This window comes from Micrasema longulum, unplaced genomic scaffold (assembly GCF_059751315.1).
Source record: "Micrasema longulum isolate JH-2025_06_02 unplaced genomic scaffold, ASM5975131v1 h1tg000662l, whole genome shotgun sequence".
Classification (NCBI taxonomy): domain Eukaryota; kingdom Metazoa; phylum Arthropoda; class Insecta; order Trichoptera; family Brachycentridae; genus Micrasema; species Micrasema longulum.
The window spans coordinates 630,247-649,772 of NW_028277858.1; the positions used below are offsets into that span (position 1 = coordinate 630,247).

General features: G+C 34.5%; 1 protein-coding gene across 2 annotated transcripts in view; it reads right to left on the reverse strand.

Moving 5' to 3' along the window:
- The window catches only part of Dscam1 (Down syndrome cell adhesion molecule 1), a 119,935-nt gene that overhangs the window by 28,572 nt on the left and 71,837 nt on the right, over window positions 1–19,526 (reverse strand). Inside the window, exons 7-14 of one of the 2 annotated variants that reach the window (XM_088229311.1) lie at window positions 16,293–16,416; window positions 9,196–9,344; window positions 7,859–8,042; window positions 7,218–7,321; window positions 6,982–7,133; window positions 6,294–6,398; window positions 5,124–5,436; window positions 68–352 (exon numbers count right to left, since the gene is read on the reverse strand). In XM_088229311.1, coding sequence (XP_088085437.1) covers window positions 68–352; window positions 5,124–5,436; window positions 6,294–6,398; window positions 6,982–7,133; window positions 7,218–7,321; window positions 7,859–8,042; window positions 9,196–9,344; window positions 16,293–16,416 — 1,416 coding nt within the window. Of the gene's footprint in view, window positions 1–67; window positions 353–1,527; window positions 1,816–5,123; window positions 5,437–6,293; window positions 6,399–6,981; window positions 7,134–7,217; window positions 7,322–7,858; window positions 8,043–9,195; window positions 9,345–16,292; window positions 16,417–19,526 lie in introns of both variants that reach the window. The other variant, XM_088229312.1, reaches the window with a different exon arrangement.

Sequence of the window (19,526 nt, forward strand, 5' to 3'; positions counted from 1 at the left end):
GCGTGCAAGTGCAGTTAACAAAGCCTGGGTTAGTCAAGTAAGGAAGTGACGCCTAAGTGTGATGTACCATTGACATGGACCGTGGCAGAGTGTGTGGAGGTACCAGCCTTGTTGGTCGCTGTGCAGGTGTAGATTCCACTATGAGCTGCTGTTACTGAGGAAATGCTTAGCAAAGATGTTCGATCCCCCGCCTTCATTGTCGTTATACCCAGGTGAGATGACAATTCTCTTCCGTGAAAATTCCAAGAAATATGTAGGGGCATATCCCCTTTGGATACATGACACTGGAGTTGTACAGACTCTCCGGAATAAACCATGTCCTCCAGCTCGAATGGGACTATGTGTGGCAATACTAACAAAAAATATGATGTCAAAGTTGTCATTCGGTACGAGCGTAAAAAAACGTTTCCCTATAATGCAGGTTTTGAAGAAAAAAATAATTCAACTTTTTAAAACAAAGTCATGCAAATAAAATATAACTCAAATAATAAAAGCATATAATAAATAATATAAAAGCCAGAAGTGTGCAATAATATACCCTGAACGTTTAAGGAGGCCGTGTAGCTGGCGGTGCCAACAGAATTAGTGGCAGTACACGTGTAGGTACCGCTGTGTCCCGCCATAACGGAAGAGATCGTGAGAACGGAAGAGCGGTCCCCCACCTTAGTTGTGGATATACCAAGGTGGGAAGACATTTCTCTTCCGTGAAAATTCCATGTAAGTGCAAGTGGTTTATCACCCTTAGGAATATGGCAATTTATTTGAACTGATTCACCATAGAAAACTGATTCGTCAAACTCAAAGGGTGATATGATGGGGGCGACTGTGAATAATAACGTCAGTTCGATTACAGTGTAGGTACGTAAATATGTATATTCCGGTGTTCGTTTTTTTATTAAGTAAATACATCAAATAAAAGGTAATATGGCGATGTTTAATGCTATTCGCAGAATAAATTATTTTAACAAAGGTTTAACAAATCATAATTTCGAGTTATATGTTATATTGCCAATCATAGATGTCCCGCCAAATTTGCAGAGGAGAAGGTACAATTGAGGAAACTAATATAATAATGTAAAAAATAATTTTACTACTTATATATTGTCTATAGTACAAATGTGGAAAAATACCATTAACGGAAAGTTCTGCTGAATGATTTACGGAACCAGCAACATTTTTGACAATGCACGTGTACAAGCCTTGATTATCATGAGCTACGCTTTCAATGCTAAGTTGACTCGAACGTTTCGATGTAGCAATGGAAACACCATTCTGACCATTCAGAATTCTGTTATTACCACGAAACCAACCTATTTCAATAGGAAGGTCACCTTTGCTGACCGTACATGTTACTAGTACCATTTCGAGCGCATTCACCGGTTCAGTGCCGAAGTCAAAAGGAATGATTTGTGGGGCAACTGGAGGGATTAATAACAGATTTATCAAAATATAATAATTAGATACATAAGTTTTATGATAAAATAAAAAACCATTTAGTATATCTATCCCACTGAAAGTATTGAATACCATTAACATTAAGATGTGTCGTGTGTGAAACCATTCCTGCTTCATTTTTCGCCAAGCATGTATAATTCCCTCGGTGCATTGCCTGCACTGCATCAATGCTAAGCATTGAAATTCTTTTACTACTTCTCGCTATCATGATTCCATTGCCAGTAGTCAATACCTGACCATTTAATTCCCATGTAATGTCAAGTGGGAGATCACCCTTGCTGACTGTACATGTTAGTGATACTGTATCTCCAGCGTTGAGTATTTCTTCACCAAAATCAAATGGTGTCATCTGGGGTGAAACTTTAAGAAAGAAGGGATGGGAAATACAAATAATTTAAAGAAATAAATAAAACTAAAATACATATGAAAAACTGTAGACACTTTGTACCATTAACTACCAACACTGATGTGTGATTAACAGAACCAGCCTTGTTGGATGCGATGCAAGCAAACAGGCCCCCGTGTTCCGCTTTGATTGATTCAATACTTAATGTATTTACTCGATTGCTTGTTCTTATAATGGAAATTCCATCATGCTGCTTATTAATTTTGATTCCATTCAAGTACCAGAAAATTTCCAAGGGCAAGTCTCCCTTACTAACTGTGCACTGAAGGGATACCATATCGCCGGGATTTGCAGGTTCGTCACCAAAGTTAAAAGGCATGATTTGTGGACCAACTAAGTATACAAATAGTACAAATTAAATACTGAAAACTCGACTACATTTGTTTTAAAGGAAAAATATAATAATGTACAATGTAAACCAAAACAGAAAAAAGCACCAACTATTATACATCCAAAGTCATACTACCGTTGACATATAGATGCGCTGTATGATCTGATTTGCCAGCTGCATTGCTGGCAATACACGTATAGCTTCCTTTGTGAATCGCTTGAACCGAATCTACACTCAGAATAGAAATTCTTTTCCCTGTCCTTACAATTGTTATACTATCTCCAGTAGATATATTATTGCCATTCAAAGCCCAATAAATGTCCAAAGGTAAATCGCCTTTACTGACGGTGCATGTCAAAGAAACAGTTTCACCGGCATTTAACGTCTCATCACCAAAATTAAAGGGGTTGATTTGTGGAGCAACTAAATAAATAAACCATAATATAAGATATGTATTGATAAGTGTAGGTATAAAGGAGGGAATAAATAAAAATTGGGTATGTAACATAAAGTAATTAATTTTTTAACCACAATAAATTTGTACTATACCGTTGACTGCCAAGTTGGCGGAATAATTAGCTTGCCCGGCAGCATTTGAAGCAACACAAGTATACGAGGACCTGTGCTCAGCTTTTACATAATCAACACTTAATGTTGAAATTCTTTGACTGATTTTATTGATCGATATTCCTATGTCTCCGTGTTTTAATGGAGTATTCTCCATCAACCACTGAATGGAAAGAGGCAAGTCACCTTTTACTGTACACTGAACAGAAACTGTGTCACCAGAATTGATAGGATCATCTCCGAAATCGAAGTGGTGAATAGATGGGGGTACTATTACAAAATAAAAATGTATTCATATTAAAAATAAAAAAATTGTGTCAATAAATACTTGAAATGCTCTAGATATTTTGGGATTTAGAACATTTTTACCATAGATACATAAATGATGCCACAGTAAAGAAAGGAATTCATATAAAATAAAAATAATAAATTCACTATCTATAAAGGTGATGACAAGGTACCATTAACAGATAGTTCTGCCGAGTAATTTGAATAGCCAGCGATATTTTTAGCAACACAAGTATACACTCCTCGATGAGCTGCTGTCACTGATTCTATACTGAGGCTACTCAGTCTTTGACTCATTTTAACAACAGTAACGCCATTAGTTGCAGATTTCAATACGTCCCCATTGTGCATCCAAGTTATATCAATCGGCATGTCGCCTTTAGTTAGCATGCACTGCACAGCTGCCATGTCACCGGCATTAGATGCCTCTTCTCCAAAAGAAAAAGGCATTACCTGAGGAGAAACTAAGGGATGTCGGGATTTAAATTATAGAAGTATTAAATTTTACGAAGTACAAAAAACACTGAACTACATGTGGAAGAATAAAAACTATTTGGATCTACCGTTGACATCTAAAATAGCCGACTGGTTGGCAGTTCCAGCAATATTCTTCACAGCGCAAACATAATTTCCCCGGTGTTCCGCCTTTACAGAATCAATACTAAGGGCAGACACTTTTTTGTTCATTTTTGTTATTACAATTCCGGGAATGTTGTTTTGGCTGATAGTGACTCCATTCAAGCTCCAAGATATGTCTACAGGCATATCTCCTTTGCTAACTGCACATTGCACAGTGGTCATATCACCCGCATCCACGGGATCCGAACCAAACTCAAATGGTATAATTTGAGGGGGGACTAGTACAAAAATAATTTAATTTGAACAGGTTTCTGTGAATTTCGGTTATATATTTACTACTTAATTATAATAAACTACGTTTGGATTGGTAGGGGGTGAAAATGTATACTAATTCATACACTTTTGGCGGGACATAATTTTGTTGAAACATTATCGCAGTATCAATTTCAACTATTCAAACTGTAAAAAAGACAAAAAAACACATATGCACTTCAATATAGAAAAATCCACTAACTGAAAATGCTGAAAAGATGTTAAAAGTCCTGGTTATCAAAAAATTCAAATATGGACACTGAAATAGAAAAGTTTAAAAACATAAGTCACACGAACAGAAGATCCTCTGGTTAGACATTTTTCTTATCAAAATTACCTGTTAAAAAACATAATAATCAAATTCAAATACGAATAGACAATTTTAATTCTATTTTTATACTAACAAAATATTTTGACTATTCAGCAATCTGTTTTGAAACTAAGAATTCATCAATACATATTTGCTTTAAATTTTTTAATGCGCAGTAAACATTATTTGAAATTGCATTTTACTAAAAAAATTTTTTTGAAACAACTGCTTTGTTTTAAAAAGACATCATCATCATTTTGCTATTACCAACCAGCAGTGTACTAAGATGATCAATCTTACACTTCAGGTGCTAGTCCATTTTATCTTATCTCTACTCGATTTCCCTTTTCAGGATTTTTACTGAATAGCCATCGAGTGGAAAACACTTGTGCAGGGTTCTGGTTCTATTTCTCACTCAAAACTATTTTTTTCATTTGCCTGCCATAAACAGATAAAAAGTCAAAGAGAATGCAAATATCATCATCATTCCCTTTTCGCACCTAATGGTGCATAGGGCACTGCATATGTACACCAATCACAGCGTATCTTAATCATTTTTGTTACATGAAGGTAAGATGATCAGTCTTACGCTTAAGGTACCAATCCAGGGACTATGAAATATTCTACTGTAAAAACACGCTTATATAATAATAATTAATATTTCATATTAACCATGTCGGGAATCAAACCCGAGACCTCTTGCATGGTAGGCAAACGTGCTGACCATTACACCACGAGGCTGATGCAAATATACTTTTTGAATATTCAAAAAATTCAAAAAGGGGTATCAAACCACATAATTCTTTACTTTACAATACACCATGAAACTAGTTTCTCTGAAATTTTCAAGGAATAAATGGAATACAACAACTTACCCATTACTTTGACTTCGAGAGATTCACGAACGCTGTATCCTTTAACATTCTTGGCAACACAGGTATAGGTCGCTTGGTCACTTGTCCTTTCCACATTCTCGATGATGAGGGTTCCGTTGGGGAATACTTTCTGCTTTCGGTTGATCGGCAGTACTCTGTTGTCCCTCTCCCAGACGATGGAATCAATCGGATAACCGGCAACAGGGCAGTGCACAATGAGGGTATCACCGGCTACTATGGAGTGTTTGTCCATTTTGCGTATGAATGGAAGACCATACACATTTACTCGACCAGAATGTGCTGCATTTCCAACCTAATTTAAGACAGTAAAAATAATTTTAAAAAGGGATGCTTTGAAGCCATATTTACATACCTACTTTAAAATGGTAACGGCCCTTAGAGCTGACTGATTGATCCGTTTGATCACAATTAATACCTAGTTAAAAATCAGAAGTATTTAATAGTTTTAAATTTTGAAAACGTATTCAATTAAGACTATGCTAAAAAATCTCTATGTAAATGTTGCTGTAATGTCGTGTAAGAGTAAGAAAAGGACAAGATATTTTGAAATACAGCTATATATTTTTAAAAAACCCAATATACATAATATGTATGAATCTCCAAAGGTGGGGAGGTACCTCTTTGGTAATGGCATCCTGTGTGACTGCGGTGCGACCCGGGACGACAGTCGCCTACTGACATGCCCGCTCATGGGAGAAAGCTGCACTCCTGGAGACCTTATTGTGACAAATGACAAGGCGATATCCGTAGCCGCATATTGGAGTAGCAGGGTTTGATCCAGCCAGACACGTTAGTAAGTGACAATGACACAAGTGTTTAATATATTTACTATAATTTATAAAAATAATCACAACATTTAGGACTGGTATAGCAAAATATGACTTTAAAAATAAGAGAGATATGTGTATTAAGTTTTGTATTCTATTTAGACTCATGTGACAACATAGCCACACAAGGTTAATACAAATTTTTATTCTTTTTTCATTTTCATTGAGTATTACTTCTGACTTTTAACTATAACTAATGATCAAACAATCAACACATAGAAAAGTTAGTTATGACTATTACCACCAATCAAATAACACAACAATATTACATGTATATAGTTACAAAAGACATCAAAATAAATATTTAAAAAATATTTTTTACCTTGCTAGTAGCGATGCACTTGTACAAACCACCATCATTTGTGTGAATAGAAGAGATATTTAAATGAGAGACCACATTTCCATCAACGGTCACATATTGGCCAACCTTAAAAAATAGATACAACATAAATTTTTTTAAACAGGTTGATTACCGGTTGAACCTTGACTTCGCTAACTATAGTAAAAGTATGCAGTACCATAGAATCAACTCTCTTCAAAATAGGAGACTTATGTTTGACTAACTGCTATTGTATTGTTTGCAACTTTTCCTCGTATGTGGGTTCTGCCAAGGAGACTTAAGTCCTCAGATGTGGTACGCGATATGTGATGGGCAAGTTGACCTAACATAGTATAAATTAATAGAGGATAAAATGAAATCCCCCGATCTCCTTGCAAAACTTAAATTTTGTGTGAAATCTCCTATTTTACACAAACAATGCATCAAAAAATGGCATATTTTAGTATTTACATTTTAATGTGGTGATAGCCCTGAAGAAGAGACAGGTGCATCTCAAAACAGGTAAACATTAAAAAGTCATTATTAAGTGGTTACATCGTCATCGAGCCAGCAATCGGCTTGTGATCCCGTGGCTAGTGTCGTGGACTCACGGATCAAAGATCCCAGATTCACGCAACAGATATTGCCGGCGAAACGACAATATACTAATATTAGTTGATTAGTATAGTACCTGGAATCTCTCTGTATTCTGAAGCCGACGTCCATCAAGTTCCCAGGACAGTTCGGGTGTAGGATTTCCAGAAGCAATACATTTCAACTCAACAGCGGGTCCTGGGTTCAGTGTCCTTTCTCCAAAACTGTGACGGATCTGAGGTGGTTCGACTAAAATCACATTCATTCTGTAAAAATATATTTCTTAAAATACTGTTTTAAAAATCTTGATGAAAATAATAATGGATAACATACATCTTCCTCCAAGTTTAAGTTCTGCACTGGCTCCTGCACTTTCTTGATCATTCCTGATAAAACACTGGTACATTCCTTTGTCTTCTTTCTTCACGGAATCAATTCTGAAGTTTAGATAAAAAGACTTGTTAGATATTCAATAATTTTTGTGTAAAAAATAGTGTGATGAATTTATCAGTTTGCTACCTTATATAAATATATCTATTCTCCATTACATAATAATACTTTTAAAACAATAACGTTGAATGTTTAGAAAAGAAACAGCTATACTAAAAGTAAAAAGTAATTAAATTTAAAGTTTTAGTATTTCTGATGAATTTGTAATCAAGGACATAAATACACTGACGAGTTGTATGTTGCTGACGAGTTGTATGTATGCAACTCAGCAGGACTTTAATTTAAGAATATTTTGTAAATATTTTTGAAAAATAAATAAAATAAAAGTTTAAAAAAAATATGAGTCGCAAGAAGGAATGCGTACATTATTAATTACATTATTAATTTTCACATAAAATACTAAGAAATATTTCAATCCACAATAACAAAATTGCAAAACAAAGGTTTGATATTGCAGGGTTTTAAGAGGACATATTTTTTTATAAGCAAAGGCATTTGTTTATCAAAAATTAAAGTCATTATACCGAAGAATAGCATCATGATGGTTAATGTCCTTTCCATCCTTCAGCCAGTTGATTGTTTTGATTGGATTCCCTTCAAATCGGCACGTGAATAGAGCTGGTCTTCCAAAGTCAACAGTTTGGGTAGCAGGTTCAATTGTTGTTTTTAATGGCGCAGTCACGGTAAGAACAGTCTCAACGGATTCACCTAAACGCAAAAAAAAATGTAATTAAATTTAAAAAACTTAAACTACAGAATACTATATTTGTATGTTACGAATAGATGGCCTCCTATAAGATCGACTGAGCAAATAAAGGAACTAACGAAATACTTATTAAACACTGTCCTTAACTCGGCTCGGAATCGGTAGAAATGCAGGTGTATCATATACCTAGAGCCTGACATCCCAACAGACCATGACGCTCAGCATTGAGCAAGACAATGAAGAAGAAGAAGAAGACTACATTTTTAATTAAATGAAGTATGTATCATTAAAATTTATTAATTAATGAATTAAAAACACATTCTTTAATAAAGAATCTAACCTCAAAGTAGGAATATTTTGAGTGTGTCTCGATGTTTGGAAGAATTGAAGAAATATTAATGTTCTAGCATATGCTACTACTACTACTATGACGCCATTTCTCCGTAGGGGTAGACAGAGAGGATGGACCGCCACACACGTCTATCCTGACATACTCTCCTAGTTTCTTCCACATTTATACATATTGTCATACATGCGCTTCGGATGTGTCTGTTTCTATCATGACCAGACTTAAGATTTTGGTTTATCTGATCATGCCACGTCTCTCTTGGTCGTCCTCGTCCTATGTTGCCATATATATCTGAGTACTAATACCCTCAGAGTAATAATACACCACCTGCTTATAGTCGTCAATATGGACACGAACCATTCTATGATTATCAATCACGAAGTTAGCTACAGTTTACAGCAATATAACGGGCTGAAGGTATTTAGGTCGAGAATTGCGAGCAAAAACCAAAACCGTCCGTTACACGTTTGTTGTTAAACCAAAAATTTGGAATGTTATTGTTCTATGCAATAGAGCGAAAAGGCAGGATCTGAGGTTTTACCATTCTTTCAGATTTGCACTCTCACCTGATTTTGTCATTCGTAACCCTGTCATACAGTGGTTTCCTAAACATTCATTTGAGAGTTAGCATAGGCAGAATAGTGACTAAAACAGTGTGTAAAGTGGCTACTTAAACCAGCTAATGACAGATGATGAGCCCTGTAAATGCCTAGACTTCCATATTCTCTTCTCTACAATGTTTTCTGTCTCTGTTGCGATATACATATAACAATAAATAGTGAAAATATCATATAAATATGACTAACCTCCAACCGAATTATTGACAACACAAAGATATTTTCCAGAATCATCGACTAAGGCTTCTTTAATAATCAAGGTTCCCGAGACTTGTTTTACTCGGTCATCCAAAGTAACGGGTTGTTTTCTGGATGTTCCTTCGATAAACTTATACCATCTGAAACAAAAGAAATACACATTTAATTCCATCTACCGATTTTCCTAATTTAAAAATTGTATTTGAATTATTTGTGAAGGTACTGAATATAAATTTAAGTTCTTGAATATAAATTGTGGACTGTAATCCAACTTTACTTTTAGAATAAAAGCTTTATAATTCAATATAAAATATTTTTACTTATAAATGAAAGTTTACTGAAGGGCAAATTAATTTATTGCTTATTTTTTCTGACATAAAAGGTTTTCACATCACAAAAAAAATCCAATACATACCTAAGTACCCCACTTTGTCCAAAATGTATTACTAGGTATTTGGTAAAAATAAACAAACACATAGCTTAAATTAAAAACTTTAAAAAAAAATTCAGTATGCCTAAATTTTTGTAGACAGGCTGAGAAAATATGGATGTTTCAACATAGGCAGAATGGTGAATGTTACATAGTGAATGCCAGGAGTTCCATAATCCCGTCACAAAAATATTCTCCCTCTTTGTTGCAATTAATTTAGATTAGATTACAGGATTGGTAATATGCTACCATTATAAAATAAAAATCGATCTGGTTTTAAATTGTAAATAATTTTTACAGCATTACTTTTATAAAACAAAAAAGTTACGTGTTTGTGTATTTTTTTTACCTGAAACTCGGTACAGGAAACCCTTGGCTAAGACATAAAATTGGCCCTGGAGCTTTTACCATTATTGACAGTTCTTGAAGACGATCTCCGGATAATTTAGGTGGAACACTGCTGGTTGGTTCTTTAAAATACCAATTAATAATAATAAAATATTTATAAATAATACACACCTGAATGTTGGAGAGTACCGTGAAAAATATATTAAAATTATTTTTGAACCCATGAATTTATCCCCAAGTTTTGAGACATAAATACCTGAAGCTCGGAACAGGAAATGCTTGACTCAAACTCAGGATAGTTCCAGGTGATCCCAGATTCATAACAACGTCCTGCAGACGACCACCGGTCAAAGAAGGACCCACACTACTAGTTGGCTCTTTTTATACATATAAAACGGAAAACTTATTTTATTCTGCTCTACTATTAAGAAACGGCGCCTTGAATGTTGAGAAGGTTGCAGAAAAAAGCTAGCATTTAGGTTAAAGAAGCTTACTATAAATGACATATACAGTAAACTACTTATTTTTAGACTTAATACGGCAGCTATGTCAATTAAAAGTGAGTAACATAAACATACTTACCAGTTTACAAAACAAACATCAAATATGTGATAAATAAATAAACAGCAGTGAGCGGGTTAGAAGCACCATAACGATAATGGGGAAAACTTGTGATTTAAAATGTCTCTAACAAAAAAGGGAAGGAATTTGTTAAATGATGCCGAAAAATCTTTCACCAAGAGATTTCTAAATCAATTTAAAATGGCAAAAAGCTTAAAGCACCACCCGTTCACTTACCGAGGGGTGAGCTCAAGGGTCTACAGAGGGAAGAGACATCATCACGCCTTCATCAAATCACACGGTAGTGTCTGTAACACACCACACAATGTTTTGTTTAAAGAAATCATGTTTATGTATTATGAAAATCTAATAAAACAACATTTTAAATAAGATTTTTCTTAAATTACTTGAATAATATATTTGATGATTAGATGAATGCGTGAGATATCTTTCAGGAAACACAGGTTGATGATACAAGTAGTATTAAGGAGGTGGTACAGTATACGAATAAGTATGTTCATTTAAAATTATCGGAGTTATTCAAATTAAAAGGAGAGGTGAATGAAAATGAAGATCATTTAAAAATACAAAACTATATCCCACAAGGAAAGTGCATGTTGTACCTCATATTTGGGGCAGGGAAAGCTTGAGCGTCGCATAACATAACAAGAGGAGTCGCATTGTGACCAACGTTTTTATTAAGACCGTCACCAGTTATCTTAGGAGCAGTTCTACCTGTTGGTTCTGCAATGACAAAACACTACCAATTCTATTCAATTTTACGGGAATGCAAGACTTTGCATGAAGACAATGAACATAAACAATATCAGCCTGAATGTTGGGATTCATATAGAATTTTGATAGACAAAATAAGAAGCAATTGATTACGCCTTCTAGAGCTGTTTATTAAATTTGGTATTTGTTTATTAACTTACCTTCAAAACAATAATTTCAACTATATTCAATAATGTGCATTATTGCAAATGGTTTTAGGAAGGAGAAAAAACAAACAGGCAATTAAAAGAAACTCTTCGAACCTAAATAACGGGGCCGGATAACTAACCACTTCGCAAGTTAAGTAAACTGTTTTTGATCGAGGAGTACTTATAATTTTCCACCCTTGAAAAACATCACCCAATTGTTTTTTCGGGGCAATATTATTTGTAGGTTCTGTGAAAAAGAAAATCCCATGTAAAATCACACGGTTGGAAGAAAACAATTTTTCATTATATACCAAATGTTGGGATAAAATACTTTTAAGTTTGAACTTCACAAAGCAATCATAAATACTAATATTAAGCGCACAAAAAAACTGGACATTACAATCTAAAAAGCTATACAAACCTGAAAATAGGAGAAGGATAGCCAACAACTTGACACATCATAAAAACCTGTTCTCCTAGTCGTGGACTCATAAGCTTTCCACCTTCATACTTATCACCGAGGGCTTTAGGAGCAATGTTATTTGTAGGTTCTGCAATACAGGGTGTGAAAATTTGCAAAGACGAACACTGACATATAATACCATAATTGGACTAAAGTATAGGAGAAGGTACCCTGCTAAACACGGGATAATAATATTGCACAAACCTATAAATAGGTGAAGGGTATCCAATAACCTGACACAACATATAGATATTACTAGAGCGCTTTGCGGACATGACCTTTCCTAGAGACTTCTCACCCACAATCTTAGGAGCAATATTATTTGTAGGTTCTGAAAACAAGAATATAACCACTGAAGAAAACAGATGGAGAATTCGATATAATACTGAAGGTATTAGGTATACTTGTATGAAGTGAGAAAGCAGCCTGCAAAAGAGCTTCCTATTTTACTTTTTTCAATAAAATTACACTTGTATTGCTGGTTGAATATTTACTGCATTGTGAATATCAGTGAAATAAAACAATATATTTGAAAATTAATAAAAAGACTTGCCTGAATAAAGGAACTGGAAAAGACTGTGCTTGGCATAACAACCCAAAGCTTTGGCCGATGGAGCGAACAAAAGTACTACTTTTAGAATCCGTAGAAAATGTTGGTGCCTTTGCTCCTACTGGTTCTGTATGTAAATAGATAAATATTGTCGTTCTAGAGTATCAAAAAATTCCATTCTACTTGCCTGAATAGTGGAAGGGGAAACCCTTGCGCTTGACATAATAATCCAAAACCGGTCTTCACGGAACGAAGGAAAGCAATACTTGTGGCATCAGTGGAAAATGCTGGAGCTTTAGACCCCATGGGCTCTAAATAAATTTATTTATGGTACTTAGACTTTAGTATTTTCCTATCTTGCCTGAATGTAGGAGTAGAATATCCCATTTGTCAACAAAATGAGAATATTTATGCATATTGTAATTACCTGAATAATGGAACGGGAAACGCTTGAGCTTGACAAAGTAAACCAAAACTTTGTCCCACAGAACGCTCAAAAGTAATGCTTTTAGAATCGGTAGAAAATGTTGGTTTCTTAGCTCCTACAGGTTCTATTTGAAAAAAGTAATTTATTTAAGATATTGCGATGAGTGCTTGCCTGAATAATGGAACTGGAAAACCTTGTGCCTGACATAATAAACCAAATCCAGTATTCACAGACCGTATAAATGTTATACTTGCGGCATCAGTAGAGAAAGTGGGGGCCTTTGAACCCATTGGCTCTAAAGAAATAAAATATTAAAGAAAACTCTAGAAGAAACAAGAAAAAAACAACTTGCCTAAATGATGGGGTAGGAAATCCTTGAGCTTGGCACAGAAGAGCGAATCCCTGGCCAAATGACTTACGAAAAATACTTCCCATAGATTCAGTGGAAAATGTCGGTATTCTAACTCCAATTGGTTCTGGGGCAAAAATATTTTATAATGAGTTCTCATGTCCTTAACTTGCCTGAATAAAGGGACAGGAAACGCTTGAGCCGGGCACAACATACCGAAACTCTGCCCTTCTAAACGCCTTATTCGAGAAAGAGAGGAGTCAGTGGAAAAAGTCGGTGCCTTAGCTCCAACCGGCTCTGAATAAAAATGTAATGAACATCGTTGAATGAGTCGATTGAAAAAATGACAAAACAAACGTTAACAAAAGATTGGGATATTGAGGCCGCCGAAAGAGGTAAATAAAAATTGGTTGTATTGTAAAATATTGACACGTCTTACCTAAATGCAGGAACAGGAAAGGCTTGTGCTTGGCATAAGAGGTTTAATCCCGACTTTGACTCAAAAGTGTATGAAAAAGATGAAGAAATACTTGAAAATGCTGGTTTTTTGGATCCCATAGGCTCTGTTGGTTGATTTAAGAATAATGGTAAATATTTGAAGTGTAAACATAAGTATAACATTTCTTACCTAAATATGGGGATGGGTAAGGCCTGCGCTTGACATAACAATGCAAAGCTTTGCCCTTGGTCTTTAATAAAAATGCTGCCTTTGGACTCGGATGAAAAAGTTGGCATTTTAACACCAACGGGTTCTACAAAAACCCAGAATATTGTCTATTGTATAACTTATCTTTAATATTGCTAAATGAGAGTTTTCAGCTATAAGACAACAGTTCAAACATATCATCTTATTAAATATCAAACTTTAACTGCCACCTCCTTATAAAGGATGTAAATCTAAATTCTAGTGTATGAATAAATTGTATGAACTCGATGAAACATAATATGCAATGTATTTTTGATACAAGTTACATATTCTTTGATACAATTTAACAACACGGAAATAATTATATCATTGTAAATTGGATATTAATGAGATTACAATTTTAAAAATATGCACACCTAAAGACTGGTTGAGGAAATCCCTGGGCTTGACACAAAAGGGACATGCCGCCGAAAGCAGCGATCATTTGAGAATAGGAGGTGGCGGCAGATGGAAATGCTGGAGCCCGTGCAGTTACAGGTTCTGTTTTAAATTTCACAATTGACCCAATATTTTTTATTTATTTCATTCAATTTTTATAATAGTGCAAATATCACCTGAAAGATGGAACGGGATATCCCTGAGCTTGACAAAGCAAAACAAAATTATGCCCGAATTCTTTCGACAAAGCCGTACTTTTAAATTCCAGCGAGAATGTCGGAGCCTTAGCACCAATCGGTTCTATAGAAAAGTGAGAAAACAATTACTTAAACATCACCGAGTAATGATTACCTGAATGAAGGAACAGGGAATGCTTGAGCCGGGCAAAATAATGCAAACGTCAAACCAAGTTGCCTTTCTATCCACGAGCGCTTTACATCGCTGGATAGGGTAGGTGCCTTGCCCCCCACAGGTTCTGGTTAGTGGTGAAAAAGATTTTAAGAAATGCTCACATATTTACACAATTTGGAATAGAGCATAAAACAGACTAACCTGAATAATGGAACTGGAAATGCTTGGGCTTGACATAATAAGGAAAAACCATATCCCAGATTTCTAGATATTCCCGAAAACATTACATCACTCGAAAATGTGGGTGATTTTGTACCAACTGGCTCTATAGAAAATAAATTTAAATATGTTATAAATAAAAAGGCATGGGAAAATTTTATAGTTACCTGAATAAGGGTACTGGAAATCCTTGAGCAGGACAAAGTATCGCAAAATTTTGACCAGAATGTCTCATAAACCATGAAAACTTATTGTCAGTTGAAAATGTGGGTGATTTTGAGCCAACTGGTTCTATAAGTTTAGAAGTTAATACTTAAGAATGTGCTTAATGACGTTACCTAAATAAAGGGACAGGGAATCCTTGGGCGGGACAAAGCAAAGCAAATCCTTGTTTTTCACTCCTCACAAACCACGCTAGCTTATCATCAGTAGAAAATGATGGCGATTTCAGTCCTACTGGTTCTGAAATAGCATAATTAGCTTCAACCTCTAAATAATCTGTTTCCATTTCTTTGTTTGTGGGATTCACTCGGTGCATTAGTTATTACAATTACAGTAAAACATTACCTAAATAGTGGAACAGGGAAACCCTGGGCTGGACACAGTAACGCAAATCCTTGATGTATGATCTTAACAAACCACGCAAGTTTGAAGTCTGTTGAAAAAGTTGGAGATTTTAGGCCTACCGGTTCTGAAATAGCAATAATATTGTCTTCAACTTCTAATATCCATTGCCATTTTCATACTGTAGAAACATCCCAAGGAGGTTGACATTATGTTTGGTACTATGTTAAGAAATTACCTAAATAGTGGAACAGGAAAACCTTGAGCTGGACACAATAGTGCAAATCCTTGATTAATGTTCTTAACAAACCACGCAAGTTTGGAGTCTGATGTGAATGATGGGGATTTCGAACCAACGGGTTCTGCGGTTAAGAAAGAAATATAGTGCAATTAATAAAACAAAAATACTTCGCATGGAAGAGGATTAAAGCTAACTGCAATAGTAAAATTGCAGATATTTACCTAAAAACCGGAACTGGAAAAGCTTGAGCAATGCATAAAAGAGGAATGCTGTATTTTGCCGGATGTTCTATTAAGTCAATAATTCTTGACGGGACTTTAGGAGCCGCACTGCTAACAGGTTCTATTCATAATATAAAACCAATACATGGATAAATATATCTTAAGATAAATATTTGAGATATAATACCTGAATGCTGGTACAGGATATGCCTGAGATGGACAAAGCAAGGTTAAGCTACTGCCGCCGACAGAGTCAAATGTTCTACTTTTATCCCCAGTAGGAAATTTTGGTGGCACTCTACCAATAGGTTCTGAATAAAGTAATAAAGTAAATTTGAGACTCGCATTTTACTCTACCTAAACATTGGTACCGGGTACGCCTGTGCTGGGCATAAAAGAGTGAGACTGCTGGCTATCGCTATATCGAATCCTCGAGTTCTGTCCATTGTAGGAAACTTTGGGGATACTCTTCCAACAGGTTCTAAACATAATTATTTTTAACTTATTATGTAGCAAATTGTCTTTAACGTAACTCAAAATGTTGGGATTCAAAACATATTTCAACTATAAATAATAAAGTATTTTTTACCGATATGCTGGAACAGGATAAGCTTGCGCAGGACACAGTAAAGTTACACTCTTACTGTAATCGTAAACATAGCTTCTTCCAACTTCGACGGATGGAAATTTTGGTGAAACTCTACCCATCGGTTCTATTGGTCAAAAGATAATTCTTCTTTAATGTACCCAAAATATGACAAATAATTTATATAACGCTACCTGAATGCTGGAACTGGAAACGCTTGGGCGGGGCATAAGAGAGTTAGGCTTTCATTTTGGAAGCTGCGAAATGCTCTACTTGTGTCGCCAGTGGGAAATTTAGGTGGAACTCTGCCAACCGGTTCTAGAGGAAATCATGATGGATCATTTCTATTGTCTTGTTATGGCATAATAAATGTTTATTTCTTATAATTTCAATTTCATTGATTTTATGCTTACCAGATTTTTCGCATTAGAGAGCGCTGAACCTTCTAGATGGTAAATTTTTAAAAATCAACTTACCTATACGCTGGAACAGGAAAAGCTTGTGCCGGACATTGAATACTTAAGCCTTCACCAATTTTGGTATCAAATCCACTAGTTTTTAATACTGAGGCGAATTTTGGAGGAACTCTGCCAACAGGTTCTGGAGAATAAGTTATGAATTTAGGAGCAACAACTAACTATTCTTACCTGAATGCGGGAATAGGGAATGCTTGTGCTGGACACATAAGTGTTACACTTGAATTAAAGGGGAAATCAAACAGGCGTCCTCGTTCCATAGTTGGAAATTTGGGTGAAACTCTTCCCATTGGTTCTGTGTAAAAATCGAGGTAGTGAAAAAACTATTTTTCTGCAGAAAAGAATTTACGATTATATCTGAGCCGGGTTGTGATCTCGCGGCTAGTGTTGGATATTCATAGATCATAAAAATGCAAATATTTCTTATTCTATGAAGAAAATATAATAGAAATTTAAAGGGATAAAATATGTAAATAATTTAGACAAAAATATTTTTCTATTTGAGAAATATATGTCATTTCTGTACACGTGGAGCTTACTGTAAACTACATTGTTAAAAAGTTTATACCTGAATGCTGGTACAGGATACGCTTGCGCTGGGCACAGTAATGTGAACGGATCCGTTACCTTTGCACTGAACATTGTTCCCGTCAAAACAGAAGCAAACTTCGGAGAAACTCGGCCCATTGGTTCTAGGGTAGAGTAATAAATATAAAAATTAACAACGTACCGAGACCGTAAAACCCTTTTCCAAGAGATGGGGTGAGAGTCTCTAACTCAATAGAAAGATGAAAAAAGTAATGGCGAGGCTTACCGAGACATGGGCACTGGGAAAGCCTGAGCCGGGCACAGTAAGGTGACATTGTCAGAGATTCGGCTACGAAAGCCACTTGTTGTTTGTGCGTTGGGAAATTTCGGGGGAACTCGGCCAACTGGTTCTGTTCAAATGTTGGGAGAGGGTAAAATAAAGCCATATTAATATGAAAAATACACTTACCTTTATCTAAATCAAGGGACTAGGAAGTTTCCAGAACCACAAACTTCACCGAGGAGACTGACCAATTAACATTGACTACTTTTATTTGTATGAAAAGGATTATGTTCAAAAGGAGAAAAGGATTGTATTGTTTTCTTCGTATTCTATTTGAATAAGTATAGCAAATTAGTTTGATGAGTTTATCTTAGACAGAAGGCCTTTGTTTAAAAGTATTATTTTAAGAATACTTGTACATAATTATGTCAATTTTGCAGGGTACCCTATCCCAACATTCAGGCAACGTTTGTTTATTCAGAAGAAATTGCGGACTAATTAAATACTAAAATGATTTATTGGCGTTTAATAATTTGTTCTACAAATACATATCTACTTAATTTAAAAACATTGATCCTATGAAAATATCTACAGTATAGTATTTTATTAGTCCGCAATCTCAGGATTTAAAGGTATGTTTAATTCAAAAATGAAAATCATCACATCTGCTGATAATATTTGAATGGTACATTATTTAGAAGTATGTCTTGTATAGAATTTCTATAAATTTGATGTTAAAGTCTTTTACAAATTTATGCAGCAAATGTCTTAACTTTCATAAATAAATTTGATTTACATTTAAAAAATATATTGGGCAAAACACAATGTAGATTCACGAATAATTCAGTTTAATGTTATTTTATTAATTCATATATTGTGTGAAATGTGCCCAATACAAAATGTATAAAAATCGTAAGTATTTCAACAATAAAATAAAGGTAAATGTTCAGCTAAACAAGGAATGCAAAGTGTACAGAATTGTGTGATTATTTAACAAAGATAAAATGAGTTTTGTGTTTATTATTAATTTAAAAATAAATTATAAAATTTTTAATTAAGTACCTAGTACGTAGACTTTTATTATTCAAAATGTCCATGTATAGCTACATATATAAAACTAAATGGGTGAAAAAAATGCAAAATATGCAGTAGAAGTGCTTATAAAAACTATTCTTAAATCTGAACATTTACCAAATGTCAAAATGATCAAAAGGCATTTACCTGATTTAATTATAATTCAGTTATTTCAATCATTAATGTAATTTAACAGTAATTAATGTAAGAAAAAGGAAAAAAATAATTTTGTAAATGCATTCATCACAAAAACATGTTTGATTAGCAATAACCTAAAACTGACCAAGACAATAGGTAATAAATATATATTTTTTAAAAAGATGTAAAATAATCGTAATTGAACTAAATTTTTATTTTTTGTTGCGAAAATAAATTATAAATAATTTTCTCATTTGCTGCACAAAAAAAAAAACATTTTAATTTTTAAATCAACACTAAGCATCGATTTTCTTAAGTCAATTTTAATGTAAGACTTTTTTGTTATTTTTTTTGGCAGACATACCAATAAGAGTATATTTTGCCAGTGTTGAGTTTTAGTTATTAATTAGATTTTAAAAAATATCGGTACTAATGTTCAACTGCAACAAGTTTGATGTAAAATTCTGGAAAGCTGGATAAAAGAAGAATTCAGACAATAAGATAAT